This window comes from Crocuta crocuta, unplaced genomic scaffold (assembly GCF_008692635.1).
Source record: "Crocuta crocuta isolate KB4526 unplaced genomic scaffold, BGI_CrCroc_1.0 scaffold323, whole genome shotgun sequence".
Lineage (NCBI taxonomy): Eukaryota > Metazoa > Chordata > Mammalia > Carnivora > Hyaenidae > Crocuta > Crocuta crocuta.
The window spans coordinates 1,047,972-1,071,868 of record NW_027536465.1 but is presented as its reverse complement, the minus strand read 5'-3'; the positions used below and the strand labels follow the sequence as shown (position 1 = coordinate 1,071,868).

The window sequence follows — 23,897 nt, the reverse complement described above, 5'->3', positions numbered from 1 at the left end:
CAAGTAATGTAAATACATCACTATTATGCCTTAACAAAGTAGGCTGGGGCTCTAATTGTTTCTTTTCTATGTGAATCGAGTCAGAGGCTGAGGTTGCCCTCTTGGGTACCTATTCCACTGAGAATTTCATGTATGTATAAATCCTTCTGGTTCCCCGTCATTGACTTCTAACATCCCAACATGACTCTATTGGCATCATTTTATTTTATTTATTTTTTAAAAGCTTCTTTATTTATTTTGAGAGAGAGAGAGCAGGGAAGAGACAGAGAGAGAGAGGAAGAGACAGTCCCAAGCTGGCTCCATGCTCCCTCCTGAGCCAAATGCACGGCTCGATCCCACAATGGTGAGATCATGACCTGAACCAAAATAAAGAGTTGGATGCTCAACCCACTGAGCCACCCAGGCATCCCAACATCATTTTAGAGGGACCCGTCTGTGTGCCAAAAGCTCTTTGGTGCTCTGTTTATGAATCTTAATGTCAAAGCTTGTCCATTTTACTTAGTGGCCTTGCTTCTTGGGCATATTGCTCTGAGCCTGTAACAGTGAGCAGGGATAAACCCCAAGCTAAAATGTCTTCCATTTTATAATGGTGGGTATAATGATTCTTTCTTGGAGTTGCTCAGTACTTGGCAGAGTCCGTTCAGAGACTTTCTCCTATTCTTCTTCATGGCAGCCTCCCTGTGTGACAGATTGGAGAATATTTTGTAATCCCCACCTTGCAATTATCTTTTCTTTATATATCTCCCTGCCTCTAGAGGATGTCAGTCTTTGTGACCAGACATTAAGAAAGGAGATCAACAAGACACTTTTTTTCTTTTTGAGTGGCACTAGCAGTGTGAAGATCATTAGTGAAGTTATATTACCTTCCTTGAAGGACAAGGTAAATGTTTAGCTCAGTTCTATGGTCTGTTTAGATTGTGGTATTAGAAGTGCTACATAAGTTACAAGGGCAACACCTTCCCATGGATTTTTCAGAGTTTAATATCCCAGGTTTTAATATTCTCACACTTCCTACTCATCCAGAGGCTAGATGTCACAACAACCTTTACTGATTAGAAAAATGGTGATTTTTGTCAAACTGTAGAGGATGGCATTTTCCTCATCATTTAGCATCCCTGCTCTTAGGAGAGCACTTAGACACCGGTGAGCACTCAGTACATGTTTGTTAAGGTGATGAGTGAAAAAATTAATAAATGAATACAAGAATGAATGAGTGAATCTCTGAATGAACTGTTTATTGAGGCGGTTAATTAAACACATGTGCAGTACCTAGTCCTGTGCTATTAAAACAAAGTCTCGTGTGCAACTTTGTACAGGCTTTTCAGAGGCCCTTGATCAGAGGTTTTAGACTTTTGCAAACAAGTAATGGTAGTGCCTGGCTATCCATTGTTGCTGATATTATTGTTGTTAGCATTGAAAAGACGTGGCCTATAGGACATATTTACTATCTAATTGAAAAGACAAATTTTCAGCATCCTTTAGTATGTACTCCTTGACTCCCATTTCCTTTCAGCTCCCATATCTGCATCTCACCTCAGATTTCCTCTTCCTACCTTTCCCAGTGACCCACTGTGGGCCTGAGTTCTTACCGTGCATGACCTAAATGATGGCATGGCCTAGAACAGGTACATGGGAGACTGACAAGCACATGAATTAGGGATATATTTTGAAGGTAAAGATAACCAGATGTGCTCACGGACTACAGAGGGGTGTGAAGGAAAGAGAGCCAGGGCTAAATAATTCTGGCTTTAAGAGATTCTTTGTTGAAGACTTTATCAGGGTTGACCAGATAGATAGCCTGGATTCTGAGTGCTGTGGTGTCTGTTTTATGATGAAATTATACAGTTCGCTGAAATAATTGGTACAACCTTCAACAGACTCCTCTTGCAGAAGTCATGCCATGAAAGATGGCATCTCAACATTTGTACCTCTAATTGTTCCTAATGTTCAGCCCCCAATTTTTTGTCATTAATATTTTTTAAAATGGTAAGTTTGTTTAAATGGATTTGTTTTTTTTTTAATAGTTTATTGTCAAGTTGGTTTCCATATAACACCCAGTGCTCATTCCCACAAGTGGATGGAACTTGAGGGTGTTATGCTGAGCGAAATAAGTCAGGCAGAGAACGACAACTACCATATGTTGGCATTTGTGTTTAAATGGATTTGAATTTAAGTTATGAGGCCATGCACCCATATAAATTTCTTTAGTAGTGTGGTTCCAATAGTTGTGTTAGATTCATTCTGTTAATTTTTCAACAATCTTCTATACATATTGTTAATAATAGTAACACTTATTTAATAATGGTAAAACTTACAATTTATTACACACTAACTATTAGGTGGTATTTTGGGTAATTCAAACACATCAACTCATTAAATTCTCCAAACAGTCTTGTGAGCTACTATTATTATCACTCTTGTTTTAAACTGACACACAGAAAGGCCATGACTTGCCCGGGGTTATCCAGCTGGCAGGTGGAAATGACAGGATTTAAATGCAAGACAGGTCATCCCAGAGACCATGTTCTTCACCAGCACAGTATGCTGCCTCTCGAAATACTTGTATTGTTTAAAAACTACCATTTTAAAAGAGTCTTGTAATATAGAAAAAGTTGGAAACACAATGCTCACTTAACTTTTTCAGATGAAGAAATTGAAGCTTAGGAACATTTATGTTGTTTTTCCAAGGGGATAAAATGAGGATCGCAAAACCCTTCAACCCACATGAAAATAAGCAATAGCCATTTTCTGAGTGGGCATTTGGAATATCTCAGTGGAGGTCGTGAACTGATGAGTATGTGTGTACCTTTACACGTTGAAAGATGAAGGTCAGAAGATACCAATCTTGTGGTTGTTGGGGAGTCTGCACTGATAATGGTATCATGGTGTGCTCATGTCATTTGGATGGGGGGACATGGGGAGAGCTCTGAGTCATTTTCTATGCATGAGTAATTTATCCATCCTGCCTTCTTGTTTTCACAGGTGAACCACAATTTCAAAATAGTATCCATGGAGAACAGCACCAAGGTGAATGAGTTTAGACTCTTGGGACTGACTGACAACCCAGAACTGCAAGTCTTCCTCTTTATAACATTTACTCTCATTTATCTCACCACTCTCATTGGAAATCTTGGCATGATCACATTGATTCTGTTGGACTCCCGTCTCCACACTCCCATGTATATTTTTCTCAGTAACCTCTCTCTGGTGGACTGTGTTTACTCCTCGGCTGTTACTCCCAAGGTGATGGCTGGGTTTCTCACAAGGAATAAAGTCATCTCCTATGGTGGATGTGCTGCTCAGATGTTCTTCTTTGTGGCTTTTGCCAGTGTAGACTGTTTTCTGCTTGCTGTCATGGCCTATGATCGGCATGCAGCAGTATGTAAGCCCTTACATTATACCACCACTGTGACCACCAGCTTGTGTGCTCAAATGGCAGTAGGCTGCTATGTCTGGGGCTTTACTGAATCTGCCATTCACACTGGATTCACCTTTAGCCTCTCCTTCTGCCGTTCCAATGTGGTCCCTCACTTTTTCTGTGATATTCCCCCAATCCTGGCTCTTTCCTGCTCTGACATCTACATAAACGAGATCGTGCTATTTATCTTAGCAGCTTTCAATGTCTGTTTTGCCCTGATAATAATCTTGACCTCCTATCTGTTCATATTCATTGCCATCCTGAGGATGCGCTCAGCTGAGGGACAGAAGAAAGCCTTCTCCACCTGTGCCTCACACTTCACTGCAGTCACCCTCTTCTATGGAACTGTCATGTTTATGTATTTACAACCTAGTTCTAGTCATTCTATGGACAATGATCAAATGGCATCTGTGTTCTATACAATAATAGTCCCCATGTTGAACCCTATTGTCTACAGTCTAAGGAATAAAGAGGTGAATAATGCTTTCAGGAAAGCCACTAAGAAGATGAAGATTCTGTTTAGCCCATAGCTTAATTAGAAAGATTTGTAAAACTGAATAGTTAATCAGTTATCTATTGTTGTATAGCAAAGTACCACAATGCTTAGTGGATTAAAACAACAGTTTATTATCATTTCTCATAATTCTGCCATTGGCAAGGCAGTTCTTTGCTGCTTTTACATGGGCTCATTCATGAGGTTACGTGTCTTCTGCATGGTCAGCTGAGCTGAAATGTTCAAAGATGACCTTACTCAAACGTTTCTAACTGTTGATTCTGGTTACTCTCTTCTTCTCCACATGCTCTTTCATCCTCTGGAGGCTGGACTGGCTTTCTTACATAATATTTTCAGCGTGAAAATGAAGCTGAGTGACTTCTTGAAGTTTAGACTCCTAACTCACTCATTTTCTCTACCATAGTACACTAATCAATGATGTCAAAGGGCCCCCATGCAAGCATGAAGAAAGACTCCACCTCTTGAAGAAAATAGCTGCAAAGAAATTGTGCCCATAGTTAATCCACCACAAACAGAAATTAGGTTAAACTGTGATAACAAAATTTAGTGGCTTAAATACAATAGTAGTTATTCTCAAATAGCAATGTATTTGGAAGTAAATGTAGCAGTAATTTATTTGGAAGCTAATGTAGCAGGTTGAAAATGAACTATCTGGACATGGTGTGTCTTGCTCATCTGGAGCCAAGTTCAGTCCACCCTCATCACAACTACTCTATCTGCAGGAAAGGAGGAAGATATAAGTTGAAGGAAAAATAAGTTATTTTCAAGGAAGTGATATAGTAAGTGCATGCATTACTTCTGAGTACATTCCACTGGCAAGGATTCAGTCATAAGGTCACAAAAATGACCGGCAAAGCCAACTTCAAGATTTAATCTCTAGCTGAAACTTAATGTGCTTAGCTGAAATCCCAATACTCTGGAAGAAGAAGAGAATGTCTTTTGAGGAAAACCAACATTCCATCATGCACTTGTACCTGAATCTGAATCGTTAGTCTTATCTTCTTTAAGAGTCCTTCTCTGGACCACACCATCTAAAATAACTTTTTGTCAATTATCCACTCTTATCTTCTCCATAGATTTAAATAAATCTCTGAAATTATATTTTATTTGTTTAATTGCTTGTTTTGTTTCCTCCAAATCATACATAGTATTATATTCTTCCAAGTTGGCCAGATTGTTTTTACTATGTTTGAAATAATGAGAGACATGATATGATGATGTATTGGATGTGGAGTGTGAGAAAAATGGTAGCATAGCTGTCTAAGCAGCTAGAAGAATAGAATGACTACTATGTGAGGTATGGAAGGTGTGATAGCAAGAGATTTGGTTAAGAAGAGAGCATGAATTTCACTTGGAGCACAGAAAGCTTGAGATGCCTCTTGGATACCACCAGAAAGGCTTAGCACTGGAATGGAGATATAAATTTGAGTTTTTAGCATGCAGATGGTATTTAAGCTGTGAGAATGAGAACATAGGTAAGAGAATGTAGGTAGAGAGAAGCAAAGTGTTTCAAGGACTGAGACCTGGAACTTTCTCAATGGAAGGTCAAAGAGATGAGAAGCCCACAAAGATGAGTGGTGTCTTGGAAACCAAGCAATGAGAAATAGATCAAGAGGGAACGGATGTGTCAAATCTGCTAGTAGGTTAAACGATATCAAGACTTAGAACTGGCAATAGGTCATAGTAACATGAAGTTGGTGGATGACTCTGAGTGGTTTTGGTTGGAAGGTGAGGTTACAAATCTCATAAATGTATACTTTACAATCTAGTCCATGATTATTCTTTGCTTTACATAGTTTCTAAGTAGTTTCTAAGTAGTTTCCTGACCTGCATGATAGAGTAAATGTATATTGTCTTTTCCCAGAGCATCTAGAAAGATGGACAGAGCCTAACAACATGGTGGAAAGCCAAGGTTTTAGGAGTGAGATGACTGGAGAGAGATGTTTGACAGTAGGTGATGCTCCATGAACCTGAGGGCCAGTTATGTCGAATCCTTACTTTGCAGCAGTTCATCCCCTCCATTTTGTCTGAGTACAGGGTTATTGTGTATTTTGTTCTCTGGAAGAATGAAGGAGAAGTAGGGGTTTATGTCACCCTGGGGAAAAGCAGTATAGACACAGGAGGAGAGGAAGCATAGAAGGTGGTGTGATACTTGAAGTGATAAACAAGTGAGACAAAGGCAAGGACTCAGAACAAGAACTGAGAGACACAAAGAAAGCTTATCTGCACACAATCCTTACTCAAAGATGCCTCAAAAACATCTAGAAAGGTCCTCAGCCTCCTGTAGCTAGTTGTTATTTCATTTTCCAGTTAAAAGAAAGAAGCCTGGAGGACTTGGGTTCATTTGGGTTCTAATGCAGAGTGAGCTGGGCTCTTTGGAGAAAGCTGATGACTGGGTTGGGACAGGAATAACACAAGAGGAGCTTGGAGTGCCTTGTGGTTCCAGAAAGTAAGGAGGAGTTCAGAAAACAGAAGGGTTGAGCATCTCACAAGGAAACAAGAGTAAAACTGGAAGTGTCCCCAGTGGCCAATGACAGAGCAATCTGAACAGTAAAATAAATAATGTAGTACAAATTGTACCCCAGGGTATAAAGCAGATATATGTAAGTCCATGCTGATGTATACAAACAAATCTTTCTAATCCCGTATACTATGGTTAGCCTTCCCCTCAGAGATGGAGAGTAGTCCCTTCAATCATGAGTGTGGCCTGAATGTAGCGACTTGTTTCTAAAACATACAGAATGCAGAGGAAGAAAGGTAGCATTATACTGAAAAATCTGGCCAATATATCTTGTTTAGGCGACTAAGGTTAAGATCCTCAGTGACAAACCATGTTGGTAGCATGTGTCCCCTGATAGGATGTGATAAGAATGGCACTTCTTACTCTTTCTCAAAGACTAAACCTCTGTGTAACCATGACAAAAAGATCAGATGAATATAAATTGAAAAAACTTCTACAAAATACCTGAGCAGTACTCCTCAAAGCTACTAAGGTTGTGAAAATCCAGGAGAGACTGAGACACTGTTACAGATCAGAGGAGACTAAGGCGACAGGACGATATATGCAGTGTTGTATCCTGGATCGGACCCTGTAAGGGCAAAGTGACTCTGGTCGAAAAGCAATAATCTAAATAAATCCTTGTTTTAGATAATAGTAATGTATCAGTTCGGGTTTTTTAGTTTTGACAAATGTATATAATAAAATAAGATGTTAACAGTGGGGGACTGGGTAAGAGGTATGTAGGACTTGTCTATAATATCTCAGCAAATATTTTGAAAATCTAAAATCATTTTCAAAGTTAAAGATATATTTACGTGGCACTTGCCAGTCCCTCCAACCTCAAAGATTTGGACAGCTCCCCAGGCTTTTGTGAGAAGTCTAGGTTTGGCTCTCATATATGCTCATTGCTCCTTTAAAAGAAGGTTTTTTACAGTGGGAATGCAAACTGGTGCAGCCACTCTGGAAAACAGTATGGAGGTTTCTCAAAAAATTTAGACCCAATCAAAATAGTTCTCAACCTGAGTGTTGTTAATGAATTTGAATTGATTTTAATTTCATCCAGTTTACCCTTCCTTGTCTCTATTGTACTGAACTTAATGCATGGAGTAGCATAGTTGCTACAAATTCACATGACCCAGCAATGGCACCACTAGGAATTTACCCCAAGGATACTGGAGTGCTGATTCATAGGGGCACATGTACCCCAATGTTCAGAGCAGTACTTTAAACAAAGCCTAATCATGGAAAAGGCCTAAATGTCCATCAACTGACAATTGGATCAAGATGTAGTTTATATATACAATGGAATACTACTTGGCAATGAGAAAGAATAAAATCATGCCATTTGCAGCAATGTGGATGGAACTGGAGGGTAGTATGCTAAATGAAATATGACAGTCAGAGAAAGACAGATATCATATGTTTTCACTCATATGGGGAATTTGAGAAACTTAACAGAAGACCTTGGGAGAAGGGAAGAGGAAAAAATAGTTTCAAGCAGAGAGAGAGGCAAACCATAAGAGACTCTTAAACAGAGAACAAACTGAGGGTTGATGGTGGGGGGTGGAGAGGGGGAAATGGGGGATGGGCATTGAGGAGGGCACTTGTTGGGATGAGCACTGAGTGTTGTATATAAGCAATGAATCATGGGAATCTACTCCTGACACCAAGAGCATACTGTATACACTGTATGTTAGCCACCTTGACAATGAGTTTTATTTTTTAAATAAATGAAAGAAGTTTTTTATCCCCTGTGCCCAGGCATCCAGGCTGGTGTGGGCCCAGGTCTCACTGAAGAGCTTCCTGCCATGGCATCGGGACCCTGCTCCTATCTGTGGTCTGAACCATTGTGCTCACCAGCCTGACTGACCAAGAGTGCCAACAGCTCCCTTGCTACTTAGCAGGGCATTACAGCTAGAACGTCTACATTCTAGTTGCTCTTTTTTTTTTTTTAATGTTTATTTATTTCTAGGAGACAGAGAGAGAGACAGCGTGAGCAGGGGAGGGTCAGAGAGAGAGGGAGTCACAGACTGAAACAGCCTCCAGGCTCTGAGCTGGCAGTCAGCACAGAGCCCGACGCGGGGCTCGAACCCACGAACCGTGAGATCATGACCTAAGCGAAAGTCGGATGCTTAACCAACTAAGCCACCCAGGCACCCCCTCTAGTTGCTCTTTTAAACAACAGAGTTTTTTTTAATGCTCCAGGGCTAATAAATATCCTCCCAATCCTTCAGTGCCATCAGCCCAATCCCCCACTGCAGTTCGAAGAATTGAGGGTGGGGGATCCCTTCTTTACATGTGATCCAATCATTCTACTGCTGAAGATTTACCCCAATAAATGGAAACACTAATTAGAAAAGATATATGTGCCCCGATGGTAAATGCAGCATTATTTACAATAGCCAAGAGAGGAAAGCAACCCAAGTGACCACGATAGAGGAACAGATAAAGCAAGTGTTGTATATACATACAATGGAGTATTACACTCCTGTAAAAAAGAATGAGATCTTACCACTTGTGACAACATGGATGGGTGTGGATGGTATTATGTTAAGTGAAATAAGTTAAGTAGAGAAAGACAAATGCTGTAAGATTTCACTTAGAAGTAGAATCTAAAGAACAAAATAAATCAATAAACAAACAAAAGGCAGAATCAAACCTATAAATACAAAGAACAATTTGATGGTTGCCACAGGGGAGGAGTTTGGGAGGTGGGCAAATGGGTGAAGGGGAGTGAGAGATGCAGGCTTCCTGTTATGGGATGAATAAGTCATGGGAATAAAAGGTACAGCATGGGAAATACAGTCAATGGTATTAGAAGAGCATTGCATGGTGACAGAATGTAGCTACACTTGTGAGCACAGCATAACATATGCAGTGGTTGAAGAGTGAAGTTGAACCCCTTAACAGCATATATTAAACTCAACACAAAATGGTTGATGACCAAAATATGAGAGCTAAAAACATAAAACCATTAGAAAATGTGGGAAAATTTCCAGACCTTGGATTGGGCAGTGGTTTCTTATGTATTACATCAAAAACACAAGTAACAAAAGAAAAAAGACATAAATTGAACTTCTTCAAAATTACAAACCTTTGTATATTAAAGCACATTTTCAAGAAAATGAAAAGCAGAGCTTAAGAATGGGAGAAAAAAATTGCAAATCACATTTCTGATAAGGGTGTAATATGCAGGCTATATAAAGGACTCATACAACTTAACAACAGAAAAGCCAATAGATCAGTTCAAAATGGGTAAAGTACTTGAAGAGACATTTCTCCAAAGAAGATTTACTCAAAGCCAATAAGACATAAAAGTATGCTAAAATGATTGGGCATTAAGGCAAAGTAAATCGAAACCATGAGATACCATTTCGCACTCATTAGGATGGTGTATGAAACAAAATGGAAACTAACAAATCGTAGCAAGAATGTGGATAAACGGGAACAGTTATACATTGCTGGTGGGAATGAAAAATGGAACAGTTACTGTGAAAAACAGTTTGATGGTCTTCAAAAGTTAAACATAGAATTACCATATGAACCAGCCATTCTGCTCCTAGTAATATCAACAAAGAATGAAAACAGGTCCTCAAACAACACTTGTGCATGGATACACATATCACTGCTGCATTATTAACAATTGCTAATAGGTGAAAATCATCCAAATGTCCCCCAGTTGAGAACGGATGAAAAGATGTGGTATGTATGTACACAGGAGTATTATTCAGCCATAAAAAGAAATGAAGCATGATACATGCTACAACAGAGATGAGCCTCAAAAACGTTAAATTGGGTAAAAGAAGTCAGACATAAAAGATCACATATTATATGACTCTACTTACCTGAGATATCCATAATAGGTAAATCCATAGGTTACTGGTTCCCACCATCAGTGGTCTTCAAGGGTATAGGATCTTCTCTGTGAATAAAAAAAATCTTTGGAATTAAATTGAGGTGATGGTTACAGAACATTGTTAATGTGCTAAATACTAGTGAGTTGCACAATTTAAAATGGTAGAATTTGTTATGCTAATCTCACATACATTAAAAAAGAACAGGCAGAGGGAAATTAAACAGACAATAGGAGGAGAAAATGTGATCACAAAGGCAGAGACTGATGGAAATACAACGGAGGGATGCTGCCAGCCACCTGCAGATGAAATACACCAGGGACGAAGCCTCCCCTAGTGACTCTGGAGACCAATGACTTTGTTTCATCCCAGTGAAACGGATTTCCAACCACTGGCCTCCAGAACTGTGAGAAGACAAATGTGTGTGGTTTTAAGGCCACAGAGTGCGGGAGTTTGTTGCAGCAGCCATAGGAAACTAACATAAAATCTTTATTGTCTTTGTTGTGTTAAACCACTGGGGATTCAATTTAATGTGTTACTGCAGCATGAGCTAGCATGTTGTGTCGTCTGTGTTCTGTTTTTACAAACAGATGATGAATTTTTCTGTTCAGTGTCAGTTCCTCTTATCATGCAGTTATTCATTCCACAGAATCTTTTACTGAGCCTCAGTTCTGAACTGTCCAGAGTCTTTGTTAGTGAACAAAGCAGAAATTGTTCCCAGCTGCATAGAACTTTTATTCTAATAGATAAAACAGATGAAAGGGGTCAACACACAAAAATGAATAAACAATATTTTGATCACTATCATGAAGAAGATGATAGAGATAAATATTTGTGCCTTCTTCTTCCATGTAAGTGTGTTCCTGTACAGAATCACATTTCATAAGATTCTCTTGAGTTCTGTGGAATAAACATTGGTCTAGACTCTTCGAATACATATCTAAATGAGATAACATCTTTGGGCTTAAAGGCTTGCAATTCAGTACTATAGATAAATCTATAAAACCAAACCAATCTAATTGGTAACTGCTGTAATCGTCCTATGGAGAAGGTTGGCGAATTAGATGAATGAAAGAGAGATAAGAAATAGGAAGGGAAGGGAAAGGATGCTGACATGTTTTGAGTATCTACTCTGTTCCAGGCACTATGCTACAGTCTGGCTCATTCAGTGCCCATTTAATAGAAGTCCGTGAGAGGGGCATAGTTTCCCCATTAGAAACTCAGAACACTTAAATAACTTGTCCTATATCACAAAGTTGGGGTTGAAATGGAATTCACATTGGACTTGTTCTCTCTCCAAAACTTGTGCTAAGTTTATTGATGCTAGCCATTTTGGTTATGATTTGGAGGCTGTTGAGGATTCACAAAGAAATCATCGTAAAATCAAATTACGTCAGAGAAATTTGATAGTTTTCCCAGGATAAATCCTCCCCACCCCCACAACATCCTCCAGATGGTCTTATGGGAAGCTTTCTGTATCTGTTAGGGTAAATAATATTAGTGCCTTTTTCTTGCCATACAAGCAAACTGCAAATGACAGAGGAATGACCACAGAGTTCTTTCGTGCTTGCATATTGTTCCATTAGTTGTTCTGTGGGAACTTATATAGAGATTCAATTCACTCAGATTTTTTCCATTAACGGTTTTGTTATCTCTTGTTGTCTGAATCCTCTCCACCAATCTGGGGACCAAGAAAAAGAATGAACACGACATCACTGACATCACCTGGGGAGTTTCATAGTCCAGACTTGGTATTAGCGTATATGACCTGTACTCACATTCCATAATTAAGAACACAAGTACTTGGTCACAGCTAACTGTATGAGGGCAGATGAATAGAGTCTATGTATGTTTCCAGGAGTAAAACAGAGTTTGGGAAAATAACTAATCAGTCTTTTCCATTATAATGCTTATAATAATCAAATGTCCATATTATACTTCATTCCGTACAGAAAATTTATTATCTACCTCCACTAGAGAGACAACCTAAATCCCAAAGAACCAATATAGAAGTACAATGTCCAGGGTATCAAAGAGGTTCCATCATCTTCTCCATCCGGTCCATGTGTGGCTCCTCATTGCCTAAAGAAAACTTAGCTTGTTCTACATTTATACCCAATAAATAATTTTGGGCCTGAGTAAAGATAATTGGGGAAAAAGAAGCCTTCATTCAGAACATATAGTAATGGAAGATATTGACAATGACCTTGACGTTACCAAGGCCTCCCAACCCTAGTGATGGGATTTATTTCTTTATGAGACCCGGATTTTTCTTTCTGGAGAAAATTCCACTATTTACTGTTTTCCTCAATACCTGATCCAATATCTTAAATGGTGTTTTACTAATTCATTTTTTTTTTAACCATTTCTGAACTAGATCAAGGGGAAAAAAAAACCTATTTCCAATGCAATTCTAACAAAGATATTTATATCTTTGTTACATCATAACAAGGTTTATGATAGTTATATCATAAACTGCTTTGATTAAAAATAATTATATTTTTCCTGCATTTTGGATGCCTGGATCTGTTACAAAATTAAAGAAAAAATAATATTAGAGTAAATTTTATGTTTTAATACCCTATATGGCCATGAATATTGAGTTATGGCATAGAGTAGATCTAAGTGGGATGAAATAACTCTTTTGGATTCTACATCACTAAAAGACTAAACCTAGAGAATATTTTGCCTTCTCAACAACCTTCTTGATAGCATTCTTGACTTCTTTGTTCCTCAGGCTGTAGATCACAGGGTTCAGCATGGGGATGACCATAGTGTAGAACACAGATGAGATTTTTCTGTGTCCATGGAATGACTTGAATTTGGCTGTACATACATGATGATGACTGTCCCATAAAATATGGAAACTACAACAAGATGAGAAGCACAGGGAAATAAAGCCTTTTGGTATCCCTCACCTGACTGTATCTTCAAAACAGTAATAAATATGAACGTGTAGGAAGTCAAGATAACTAGAACTGCAAAAAAAGATATTAAAGCTTGAAATAAGAACAAGAATCAGCTCATTAGTGTCTATCTGAGCATGTCAGGGTCATGATGGCTGGAATATCACGGGAAAAGTGATGGACTACATTGGACATACAGAAAGAGAGAGAGAGTGTGTCTCCAGTGTTAATAGCAGCAGTTAGAAAAGCAAAGACATAGGAGCCTATGGCCAGATGAGTACACACACTCAACATCATGGTGGTGGTGTAGTGCAAGGGTTTGCACACTGCTGTCTAGTGGTCATAGGCCATTGAGGCCAAGAGGTAACTATCCACAGTGGCAAAGACTGCAAAAAAGAACATCTGGGCAGCACATGCATTGTAGGAGATGACCTTGTCTCCCATTAGGAGCCCAGCCATGACCTTGGGAGTGACTATTGAGGAGTAACAAAAGTCCACCAGAGACAGGTTACTGAGGAAGAAATACATAGGAGTGTGTAGACGAGAGTCCAGCAAGATCAGCATGATCATCCCCAGGTTCCCGATCAGAGTGACGAGGTAGATGAGGGTGAACATTAAAAAAAAAAACAAAAAAAAAAACGGGGCGCCTGGGTGGCTTAGTCGGTTAGGCGTCCGACTTTCGCTTAGGTCATGATCTCGCGGTTCGTGGGTTCGAGCCCCGCGTCGGGCTCTGTGCTGACTGCCAGCTCAGAGCCTGGAGCCTGTTTCAGTCTGTGACTCCCTCTCTCTCTGACCCTCCCCTGCTCACGCTGTATCTCTCTCTCTCTTTCTCCTAGAAATAAATAAAAAAACATTTTTTTTTTTTTAAAAAAGAGGAACCTGCAGCTCTCGGTTATTAGTTAGTCCCAGCAGGATGAAATCAGTCACGTCTTTATTATTCTTCACGGATGTGATTTGAGAATCACAAGATGCTCTGTGGCAAAGAAAAGGGACACGATGATGAGCAAAAGCCAGTTACACAGTAATTGAATTGTACAAGCATTTTTTTTTTTTATTAAAGCAATACTTTGTTCTTCAATTATTCTCAATTTCTAAAGCATGGGCATAGCAACACAATTTAGTGATAACTTATCTCCCGAGTAATACACTTTTGGATAGGAGGGGTCCTTACATTATGTTCCCAACTTCTAGATTTTGAATATGAGTAAACTGAGTTACAGGAAAGGCTAAGGTCCAAGTTCATATGCCTGAAATGAATCTATCTCCTGTCTCATATCCTTTATTTAAAAAAAATATTTAGGTGTTCCTGGGTGGCTCAGTCGGTTAAGCGTCAGACTTCGGCTCAGGTCATGATCTTACGGTTTGTGGGCTCTGTGCTGACAGCTAGCTCAGAGCCTGGAGGCTGCTTCAGATTCTGTATCTCCCTCTCACTCTGACTTTCCCTGTTCACTCTCTCTCTCTCAGAAATAAATAAAATATTTAAAAAAATTTTTAAATTCAATTCTGAGAGAGAGACAGCAAGTGGGGAAGGAGCAGAGAGATGGGGACAGAGGATCTGAAGTGGGCTCTGTGCTGAAAGCAGCGAGCTTGATGTGGGGCTTGAACTCACAAACTGGAAGATCATAACCTGAGTCAAAGTCCAGCACTCAACCAACTGAGCCATCTAGGTGCCCTTTTTGTCTCCTCGCTTTTAAGTCTCACAGCTTACACTTTCACAGTACTCATGTACATATATATATGTATGTGTGTGTGTGTGTGTGTGTGTACACATACATACACATATACATATATAATTTAATCCTCTCATCAATCCTATTAGATTGATTAATTACTATATATATAATTATATAAGTATGTACGTATGTATATATATGTGTGTGTGTATATATATCGATATACATAAATTGGTAACCAATAGATCAAGTAATTTAGTTAAGGTTAGTTAGGTATTAATGGACAAAGCCAAGATTTAGATCCAATCAGAATAGTTCTCAACCTAAGTATTGTTAATGAATTTGAATTGATTTTAAATCAGTTTTAAATCTTAGATNGGAGAAGAAGGGGAAAAATAGTTGGGGAGAAGGAGGGAGGCAAACCATGAGAGAACAAACTTGAATGCTGAGAACAAACTGAGAGCTGATGGCAGTGGGGGGAGGGGACGGGGGATGATGGGCATGGAGGAGAGCACTTGTGGGGATGAGCACTGGGTGTTATATGGAAACAAACTTTACAATAAACTATTTAAAAAATAATAATAAAAAAGAGATAATGACAAAAAAAAATTTTTTTACATTTATTTATTTGAGAGACAGAGAGAGACAAAGAGAGAACAGGGGAGGGGTAGAGAGAGAAGGACACACAATATCTGAAGCAGGCTCCAGGCTCTGAGCAAGCTGTCACCAGAGAGCCCAATGTGGGGCTTGAACCCATGAACCGTGAAATCATGACCTAAGCCAAAGTTGAACACTCAACCGACTGAACCACCCAGGTGCCCGATCTACTCCTCTTTTACCTGTGGTCACATCTTTCTGATTTCCTCTTATAAGTGTATACGGTATGGTATTTCTTTTATTGGTCCACACAGAAAATCTGGGATAAAATTCTTAAGTTAACCGTATATGCATAGTCCTTTTAGAGCATATATGGTTTGACTTTTGGAAGGTTCCAGGAATTAGGTTGTGAATGTCTTTACAGGCCATTATTCAGACTGCCACAGAGCTTTATTTAACATTCTGCACTGTTTTGAAAAGTTCCTTAACTCTAAAATAGTTCTAAAGTTAAATAATTATTCAAAATAATAATTAGAGATGTTTTCAATAGGAGAAACTTCACCATAAACACAGAAGTGAATATTTATGTTATACTACATTGACCCCAAATAGTAGCATGAGAATACTAGTATATTCAACCAGTCTTACAAATACCAAAATAATAAAGCTTCCTAGGAGTCTTAGAGCAGAATTCAACTAAAGAAGTAAAAGATGTTGGAGATAAATTTCTATTCTAATATAGTAATTAAATATTTACATTATTATTAGTAAAAACTAACAACAATCCATTTAACTCTGGGAAATTTCCTACTCCAATGTGTGTGTATCTTCATGTGCACATGCATGTATTTCTGTTCATGGTCTCATTTGTTTTCCTATTTTATGTGTTTCTGCATTGACGTGGTAGAAAGAAATGTATGTAGAGTAAGTGTATAAACCCATATCCTTAATAATTTTTTGACAAGAAGGTCCCAAGATATCTTAACCCTTCTTGTTCAGCATCAACATTTAGGTATATATGTTTTCTTTTTTCAAGATAAGAGATATTGAATAAATAAGGATACAACTTCAGACTCTTAATTTCACTGTGGTCTTAATGAAACTAGATTACTGTACATTGTACAATGTTAAAAAATCACAATCTTAAACATAATTTTGCCTCTGAAAGGAGCTTCATGAGTGCACTCTTAACCTCTTTGTTCCTCAGGCTATAAACCACCGGGTTCAGCATGGGGATGACCATGGTGTAGAATACAGATGCCATTTTGTCTGTGTCCATGGAATGGCTGGAGCTGGGCTGTAAGTACATGAAGATGATAGTTCCATAAAAGATAGAGACTGCAGAGAAGTGAGAAGCGCAGGTGGATAAAGCCTTCTGATATCCTGAAGATGAGTGCATCTTTAGGAGGGTAATAAATATGAATATGTAGGAAATCAAGATAACCAGGAGAGCAAAAAAGATGTTGAAGCTCACTACATAAATAAGAACTAGCTCACTCACATGTCTGTCAGAGCAAGAAAGAACCATGACTGCAGGAACATCACAGAAAAAGTGATGAATCACATTGGACATACAAAAGGAGAGGCTGAACGTGTCTCCAGTGTGGATAGAGGCATTCAGGAAACCACAGATGTAGGAGCCTATGACCAGAGATGCACACACACCTGTTGTCATGGTGGTGGTGTAATGGAGGGGTTTGCACACTGCTGCATAGCGGTCATAGGCCATTGAGGCCAACAGGTAATTTTCCACAGTGGCAAAGCCTCCAAAAAAGAACATCTGAGCAGCACATGCATTGTAGGAGATGACCTTGTCTGCCATTAGTAATCCAGCCACGACTGTGGGAGTGACAGCTGTAGAGTAGCAAAGGTCCACCAGAGACAGGTTACTGAGGAAAAGGTACATGGGAGTGTGGAGACGAGAGTCCAACAGAATCAACACCATTATCCCCAGGTTTCCGACCAGAGTGATGAGGTAGATGAGGGTGAACATGATAAAGAGGGGAACCTGCAGGCCTGGATCACTGGTTAGTCCCAGCAGGATGAACTGTGTCACTTCTGTCCTGTTATCCATCAATGTTGAGAACCACAAATGCTCTGTGGCGATGAGAAGAAAGAAATGGGTGATAAACAGAGACTTATATTGAAAAGTGTACATGCAGATGTGTTATTTCATTAGAGCAGTAGTTTGTATTTCAAGATTCTCCAGATAAAAGAAATTAGCTTGACCACAAAAGTTAGTGCATTAGTGCTGTATACATTTGCAAACTATTGAATCTGAAGTATGGACCATCTCCTCAATTCTAAAATTTTAGAAAAGTGTAAAGTGAGATGTACAGAATTAAGTAACTTGATCAAGATGGCTTTTCCAATATGAATGTCTGGCAGTTCATTTTCTCCAAACTTAGTGGAAGCAGACACTTGCACATTACCCACCTTCCAGGAATTGCTGCAGACACTATAGAGGTACAGACAGTTCCCAACTTATGATGGTTTGATTTAACAATTTTTCAACCTTACGATGGTGCAAAAAGTGACACATGTGCAATAGAAACCATACTTCAGATGGTTAATTTCCCAGGTTAGTGACACCTGGTATAATCATGTCTCCTGGTGCGGGGCAGGGGCAGTGAGCCAAGCTCCAGGTCAGCCAGGCGATCTGAGGGTCAACAACTGATGTACCTACAGCCATCCTGTGCCAACACAGGCATTCCGTATTTCACTTTCAGTACCACATTCAATAAATTACATGAGATTTTCAATACTGTATTATTAAATAGCCTTTGTGTGAGATGATTTTTGCCCAACTGAACTCTAATATAAGTGCTAAGAATATGTTTAAGGTAGAAAAGGCTAAGTACAATATCCAGTAGGTCAGATGTAGTTAATTTTCTCTTTTATTTAAAAGGACTATATATTGTGTGATCTTATTTTTTTAGAGTTTTATTTATTTAAGTCCTCTCTACACCCAACATGGTACTCTAATTCACACTCCCGAGATCAGGAATCTCATGCTCTTACAATCAAGCCTTCTGGGCATCCCAATGAATTTTCATCATATGATATTTTCAATGTACAATGGGTTTGTTGGGACATAACCCCATTGTAAGTACAAGAAGTTTTGTATTCATTACAACTTCTCAAGAACATTATGAGTTTTATTTGTTATTCCATGCATTTAAATTATGATACACAGAGGGGTGTCTGGCTGGCTCAGTTGGTAGAGCCTGTGCCTCTTACTCTCAGGGTTGTGAGTTTGAGCCTCTTGGTGTAGAGATGACTTAAAAAAAATCTTTTTTAAAAAGTGGAAGAAAAGTAAATTATGATGCACAGAGGTTGAATGATTTTTATATTTAAAACGAGTATTAATTGATAAGTATGTGTCGAGCCCAAGCCAACCTTTGAACCCACCCTGTGTGGTTCTTAAGGTGATAGTCTATGTTAAAATCAAATTGAATTGAACTCAGTACAATTGCTCATTGTTTCCATTGGTCCAAATTCATTATTTGAGGTTCCTCAGTGAAGTATCAACAGACACATACATAGAGCACACGGTGGGCTAGCAGCAGCCTGAAGGGGCGGGACACCCAGCAGACGCTATCTGAGGGGAAGGCACAGAATCCTGTGTAGAGCTTGGACTCTAGGATGAGGTGCATAAAATCCTTATAACACTTACTGACTAGGACTCATGAATCATAACCTAACTTACTCGAGCTTCCTATTTCCACCTGCAAACCAATATGACAATAATGAGACCACATTATAAGAATTATGAGCCTTAATTCTTATGAGAATTAAATGAGGTAATGCTTAAAAATACAGTAAAATATGGGTGTTTCCACAATCTGATGGGGTATAATATTATTATGAGGATGGGCTCATTGTCTTTATGTTGCACTGGGAAAAATGAGTGGTGACCTAGAAGGCTTAAGACATGCCTGATGTAAGAAGGGTCTTCAATTTGCCTTTTCTCACACACTAGGGCCTTGGAGATTTTCTGTGATCTCCGGGGTTTCTGTCTGTCTTTGCTTTATCCACATGATCAGCTGGCCCAACAGTTCCACACAAGCCTTCTTGTGCTTCATTTCTTCCTTGAGATCCATACAATACCTTGGATGAGAGTCTCCCGTGGCTAAGTCACTCTGTCTCTCATGACTGCCATCTCATAGCAGAATCAGAGGTCAAGGGTTAATGGTTCCTTGTCTGGGGCCTCTCTTCAACCTGTAGATCTGTTTTGGTGGCAAGTACCATATTGTAAAATATTTCATTTGAATCTGTTCTTCCACAGAGGCAGGACTGTAAATTTCTTTACATGAACCTGAAGCCTTGGAAGGGCATCCCCCTTCTGCTATTAACATCTTCCTCCTAAACTTTGGCAATTTCCCTGTACAGGCCTGTCCGGTGCAGATATTGTTTGCCAACCTTAACACATGTGTCCACTTGGAGACTATACTATGTTTTATAAGCAAAAATATAGGCTTTATATGTAAATATGTGTGTGTATACAGTAAGTAGTATTATTATCCCTCCTTCACCATTGTGAAATGTGAGGATTTGAGAAGCTATGTGATGCTCTAAAACACACAGCTAGCATGGGAAAAAGTCAAGATTCAAGAGTTACATCCACTTTCCGTGTAATCAAACGGCTCTGCTTTTAGCCATTCGCTGTCAACATGTGTGGATGTATTGGTGACAATAAGCTTGAGATTATAAGGGAGAGTTTAAAATATGATTTGGATCTTGTTAATTCATGTTAGAAATTGTGTAGTTTAAAGATTATTTCACTCTTGCTCTTGTTTGTTTATGTCCAATGAGAGGCCAGCTTTGGGTGAACAGAATGAAATAGCCACTTGATCAATTAGAGAATCATCTGTGGCTGTTTTGTTCATATCTTTAGCAAAGCAGGACGATGTTCCTTAAGTATCAGCAAACTCCATTCTGACGGACATTTTGACATTTAATACAGTCTCCCCTCTGTGTTTTGGAAAAACATGGAACATATCTATTTCTGTTCCCAAATAACTCAAAGTAAGCAGAGCTGCCCTACTGCTTTTGCATGAATTATACTTCTCATTCAAAAGCTTTATGGAATATGCATGCTTACCTGTCTGCTGGGTGAGCAGGAAGAGACAATGCTGAGTAGTGGGTCTGAATCAGAATCTCAGCTGTAGAGTAACGCATAAATCCTACTAAAGGAGCTCTCTCAGGACATGGTCATAAGCTCCAAGATCTCTAAGCAGGGAAAATGGAGGAAAGAACATTAACATGGTTCAATTTCTGAACTTACGCATTCTTTCTGTATCCTTAGAAGAATCACTTACTTCCTCTTTATTTATAAAATAAAGATGATAAGATTACCTCTTACATAATTCACAGACTTGTGTCTATCTGTAAATAACAAGAAGGGAGGGTCTGTAAAACATCTCAATACGAAATTATCATTTTTAAACTCAGTCGGTGTAATTTTTATCTCGAGGTGTTTCCCCTGAATATGGTTGTAGGCTGATAGAGAATTCTGTGATAAGACCTCTGTGCACTAGCAGGTCTAACGTTCAGATGAATAAATGATCATCAAAAGGGTTCAGGATGTAGACTGATCCCTCTACAATGATGTCATGTGGAGTCATAGTGGGATTTCAATGGCTAATGCATGGGGGATGTGGAGAGAATTATAGAGACACAGAGCTTCTCTGTTAATTTCCCCTGGGAGAACATTTCTAACACCTCATCCCACCTTCTCAGGATAGAAATAATTAAACTGCCTGTGGGGGCCACGCTTGTAATTTTCACTGAACACACATATTTTTGTATTACTTGTTATTTCTTGTTATTTTTTTCAGTTTATAATTATGTATTATTTTTCATACAAAAATATTCACAGTTCCAGTGGGTAGTTGTAAGATTCTGTCAAATTTATGACAAGTAAGCATTAGCAACTAAAGAAATTCATAGGAACTTCTTTTGGTAAGCCCATTCTCCTATCCACTGTCCCTGGCAACCTATAAACTGTTTTTGTCTAAATAAATTTGACTTGGCAAGCGTGTCCTAACTGTAATTCTAAACTATGGACTCTTTGAGCCTATAATTTTTCACTTAGCATTTGAGACCAGTCCGTGTTGTTACCTATGACAAAGGGTAGAGTAGTATTTCATTGTATGGTCATTACTGATTGTTTATCCCATTCTTCAGCTGAGGTATATTTGTGTTGGTTCTAGTGTTTGGTGATTATGAATAAAGATGATCTATGAATAAACATTTTTCCAAAGAAGATGTATAGATGGCCAACAGACACAAGAAAAGATGTTTAATGTCACTTATCATCAGGGAAATACAAGTCAAAGCTACAATGAGATACCACCTCATTGCTGTCAGAATGGCTCAAAGTAACAACACAGGAAACAACAGGTATTGGTGAGGATGTGGAGAGAGGGGAACCCTCTTACACTGTTCCCACCAACAGTGTAAACTGGTACAAACTGGTGCAGCCACTCTGCAAAACAGTATGGAGTTTCCTCAAAAAGTTAAAAATAGAACTACCCTATGATCCAGAATCGTACTACTAGGTATTTACCCAAAGATTACAAAATACTAATTCAAAAGGGCACATGCACACCAATGTTTACAGCAGCCTTATCAACAATAGCCAAATTATGAAAAGAGCCCAAGTGTCCATTGACTGGTGAATGGATAAAGAAGATGTGGGATATATATACAATAGAATATTACTCAGCCATCAAAAAGAATGAAATCTTGCCATTTGCAATGATGCAGATGGAGCTAGAGTGTATTATGCTAAGCAAAATAAGTCAGTCAGAGAAATACAAATACCATATGATTTCATTCATATGTGGGATTTAAGAAATAAAACATGAACACAAGAGAAAAAGAGAGAGAGGTAAAGCATAAAACAGATTCTTAACTATAGAGAAAAACTGAGGGCTGCTGGAGGGAGGTGGGGGGTGGATGGGCTAAATGGGTGATGGATATTAAGGAGTGCATGTGTTGCGATGAATACTGGGTGTTTTATGTAAGTGATGAATCACTAAATTCTACTCCTGCAACTAATATCACACTACATGCTAACTAAGTGGAATTTAAATAAATACTCAAAACAAAAACAAACAAAAAACATGATCTAAATATTTATCTAAAGTTTTTTTCAATGAAAAAACACTTATTTTATTTCTTATTGAAGTATAGGTAGTACACAATAATACATGTTTCATACCTACAACAGAGTGATTTGACAGCTCTACACATTCTGCTTTGCTACAACTTTAGCTCCCATCTGTCACCATGCAACACTGGTAACACTATTTACAATACCATTGACTATATTCCCTCTGCTGTAGCTTCATCCTCCTGACTTATTCATTCCATAATTGGAAGTCTATATCTCCCATTTCCCCTTCACTCATTTTCCCTTTCCCCACATGTCTCCCCTGAGGTAGCCATCAGTGTGTTCTCTGAATTTATGGGTCTGTTTCAGCTTTTTGTTTGTATGTAACCTCTCTCTGGTGGACTGTGTTTAATTCTCAGCTGTTACTCCCAAGGTGACAGCTGGGTTTCTCACAGAGTAGATAAAGTCAACTCCTATGGTAAATGTGGTGCTCAGATGTTCTTCTTTGTGGCTTTTGCCAGCGTGGACTGTTTCCTGATAACTGTCATGGCTTATGATAGGCATGCAGCAGTATGTAAGCCCTTACATTATACCACCACTGTGCTTACTAGCTTGTGTGATGAAATGGCAGCAGGCTACTATGTCTGGGGTCATCCACACTGGATTCACCTTCTGCCTCTTCTTCTGCCATTCCACTGTGGCCCATCACTTTTTTCTGTGATATCTCCCCAATCTAGGCTCTTTCTTGCTGTGACATGTATATAAATGAGATTGTGCTCTTTACCTTAGTAGATTTCTAAGTTTGTTTTGTCCTGATAGTAATCTTGATCTCCTATCTGTACCTATTCATTGCCACCCTGAGCAAGCATTCAGCCTAGGGACGGATGAAAGCCTTCTCCACCTGTGCCTCACACCTCACTGCAGTCACCCTCTTCTATAGAAGAGTCATGTTCATGTACTTATAATCCAGTTCTAGTCATTCTATGGACAATGGCCAAATGGCATCTGTGTTCTATACAACTATAGTCCTCATGTTGAACTCTATTGTCTGTAGTCTAAAGAATAAAGAGGTGAATAATGCTTTCAGGAAAGCCACTAAGAAGATTAAGATTCTGTTCAACCCATAAGTTAATTAGAGACATTATGAAACTGAATAGCTAATCAGTTATCTATTGTTGTATAGCAAAATAGCACAATGCCTATGGTTTAAAACAGCAGTTTATTATTATTTCTCGTAATTCTGTTGTTGGTGAGGCAGTTCTTTGTTGCTTTCACATGGGCTCATTCATGAGGTTGTGTGCCTTCTGCATGGTCA

At 38.9% G+C, this 23,897-nt stretch overlaps 2 protein-coding genes and 2 pseudogenes across 4 annotated transcripts; 2 read left to right on the top strand and 2 right to left on the bottom strand.

The window, feature by feature from the left end:
• The first annotated feature begins 3,006 nt into the window (after positions 1 to 3,006).
• LOC144218787 (olfactory receptor 5B12-like) lies at positions 3,007 to 3,948 on the top strand. Its single transcript, XM_077748757.1, has one exon. The coding sequence runs from the start codon at positions 3,010 to 3,012 to the stop codon at positions 3,946 to 3,948; it is 939 nt and encodes a 312-aa protein (XP_077604883.1). The 5' UTR covers positions 3,007 to 3,009.
• A 73-nt stretch (positions 3,949 to 4,021) lies between these two features.
• LOC144218763 (olfactory receptor 5B3-like) lies at positions 4,022 to 21,000 on the bottom strand. 3 transcript variants are annotated; one of them, XR_013331257.1, is made up of 5 exons: positions 20,821 to 21,000; positions 20,567 to 20,694; positions 17,128 to 17,559; positions 10,278 to 10,354; positions 4,022 to 4,406 (listed from the first exon to the last, which is right to left on the bottom strand). XR_013331257.1 is itself a non-coding variant. In XM_077748721.1 (3 exons), exon 3 carries the CDS (start codon positions 17,534 to 17,536, stop codon positions 16,598 to 16,600), a length of 939 nt encoding a protein of 312 aa, XP_077604847.1. In that variant the 5' UTR covers positions 17,537 to 17,559; positions 20,567 to 20,694; positions 20,821 to 21,000. The 3 variants fall into 3 exon arrangements, 2 of the variants coding, with proteins under 2 accessions (XP_077604847.1, XP_077604848.1); XM_077748721.1 differs by lacking the exons at positions 4,022 to 4,406; positions 10,278 to 10,354 and having other exon boundaries at positions 16,598 to 17,559; XM_077748722.1 differs by lacking the exons at positions 4,022 to 4,406; positions 10,278 to 10,354; positions 20,567 to 20,694; positions 20,821 to 21,000 and adding an exon at positions 19,573 to 19,664 and having other exon boundaries at positions 16,598 to 17,559.
• On the bottom strand, positions 12,946 to 14,917 carry LOC144218759 (olfactory receptor 5B17-like; annotated as a pseudogene).
• A 1,469-nt stretch (positions 21,001 to 22,469) lies between the features above and the next one.
• On the top strand, positions 22,470 to 23,709 carry LOC144218836 (olfactory receptor 5B3-like; annotated as a pseudogene).
• The last annotated feature ends 188 nt before the right edge of the window (positions 23,710 to 23,897 follow it).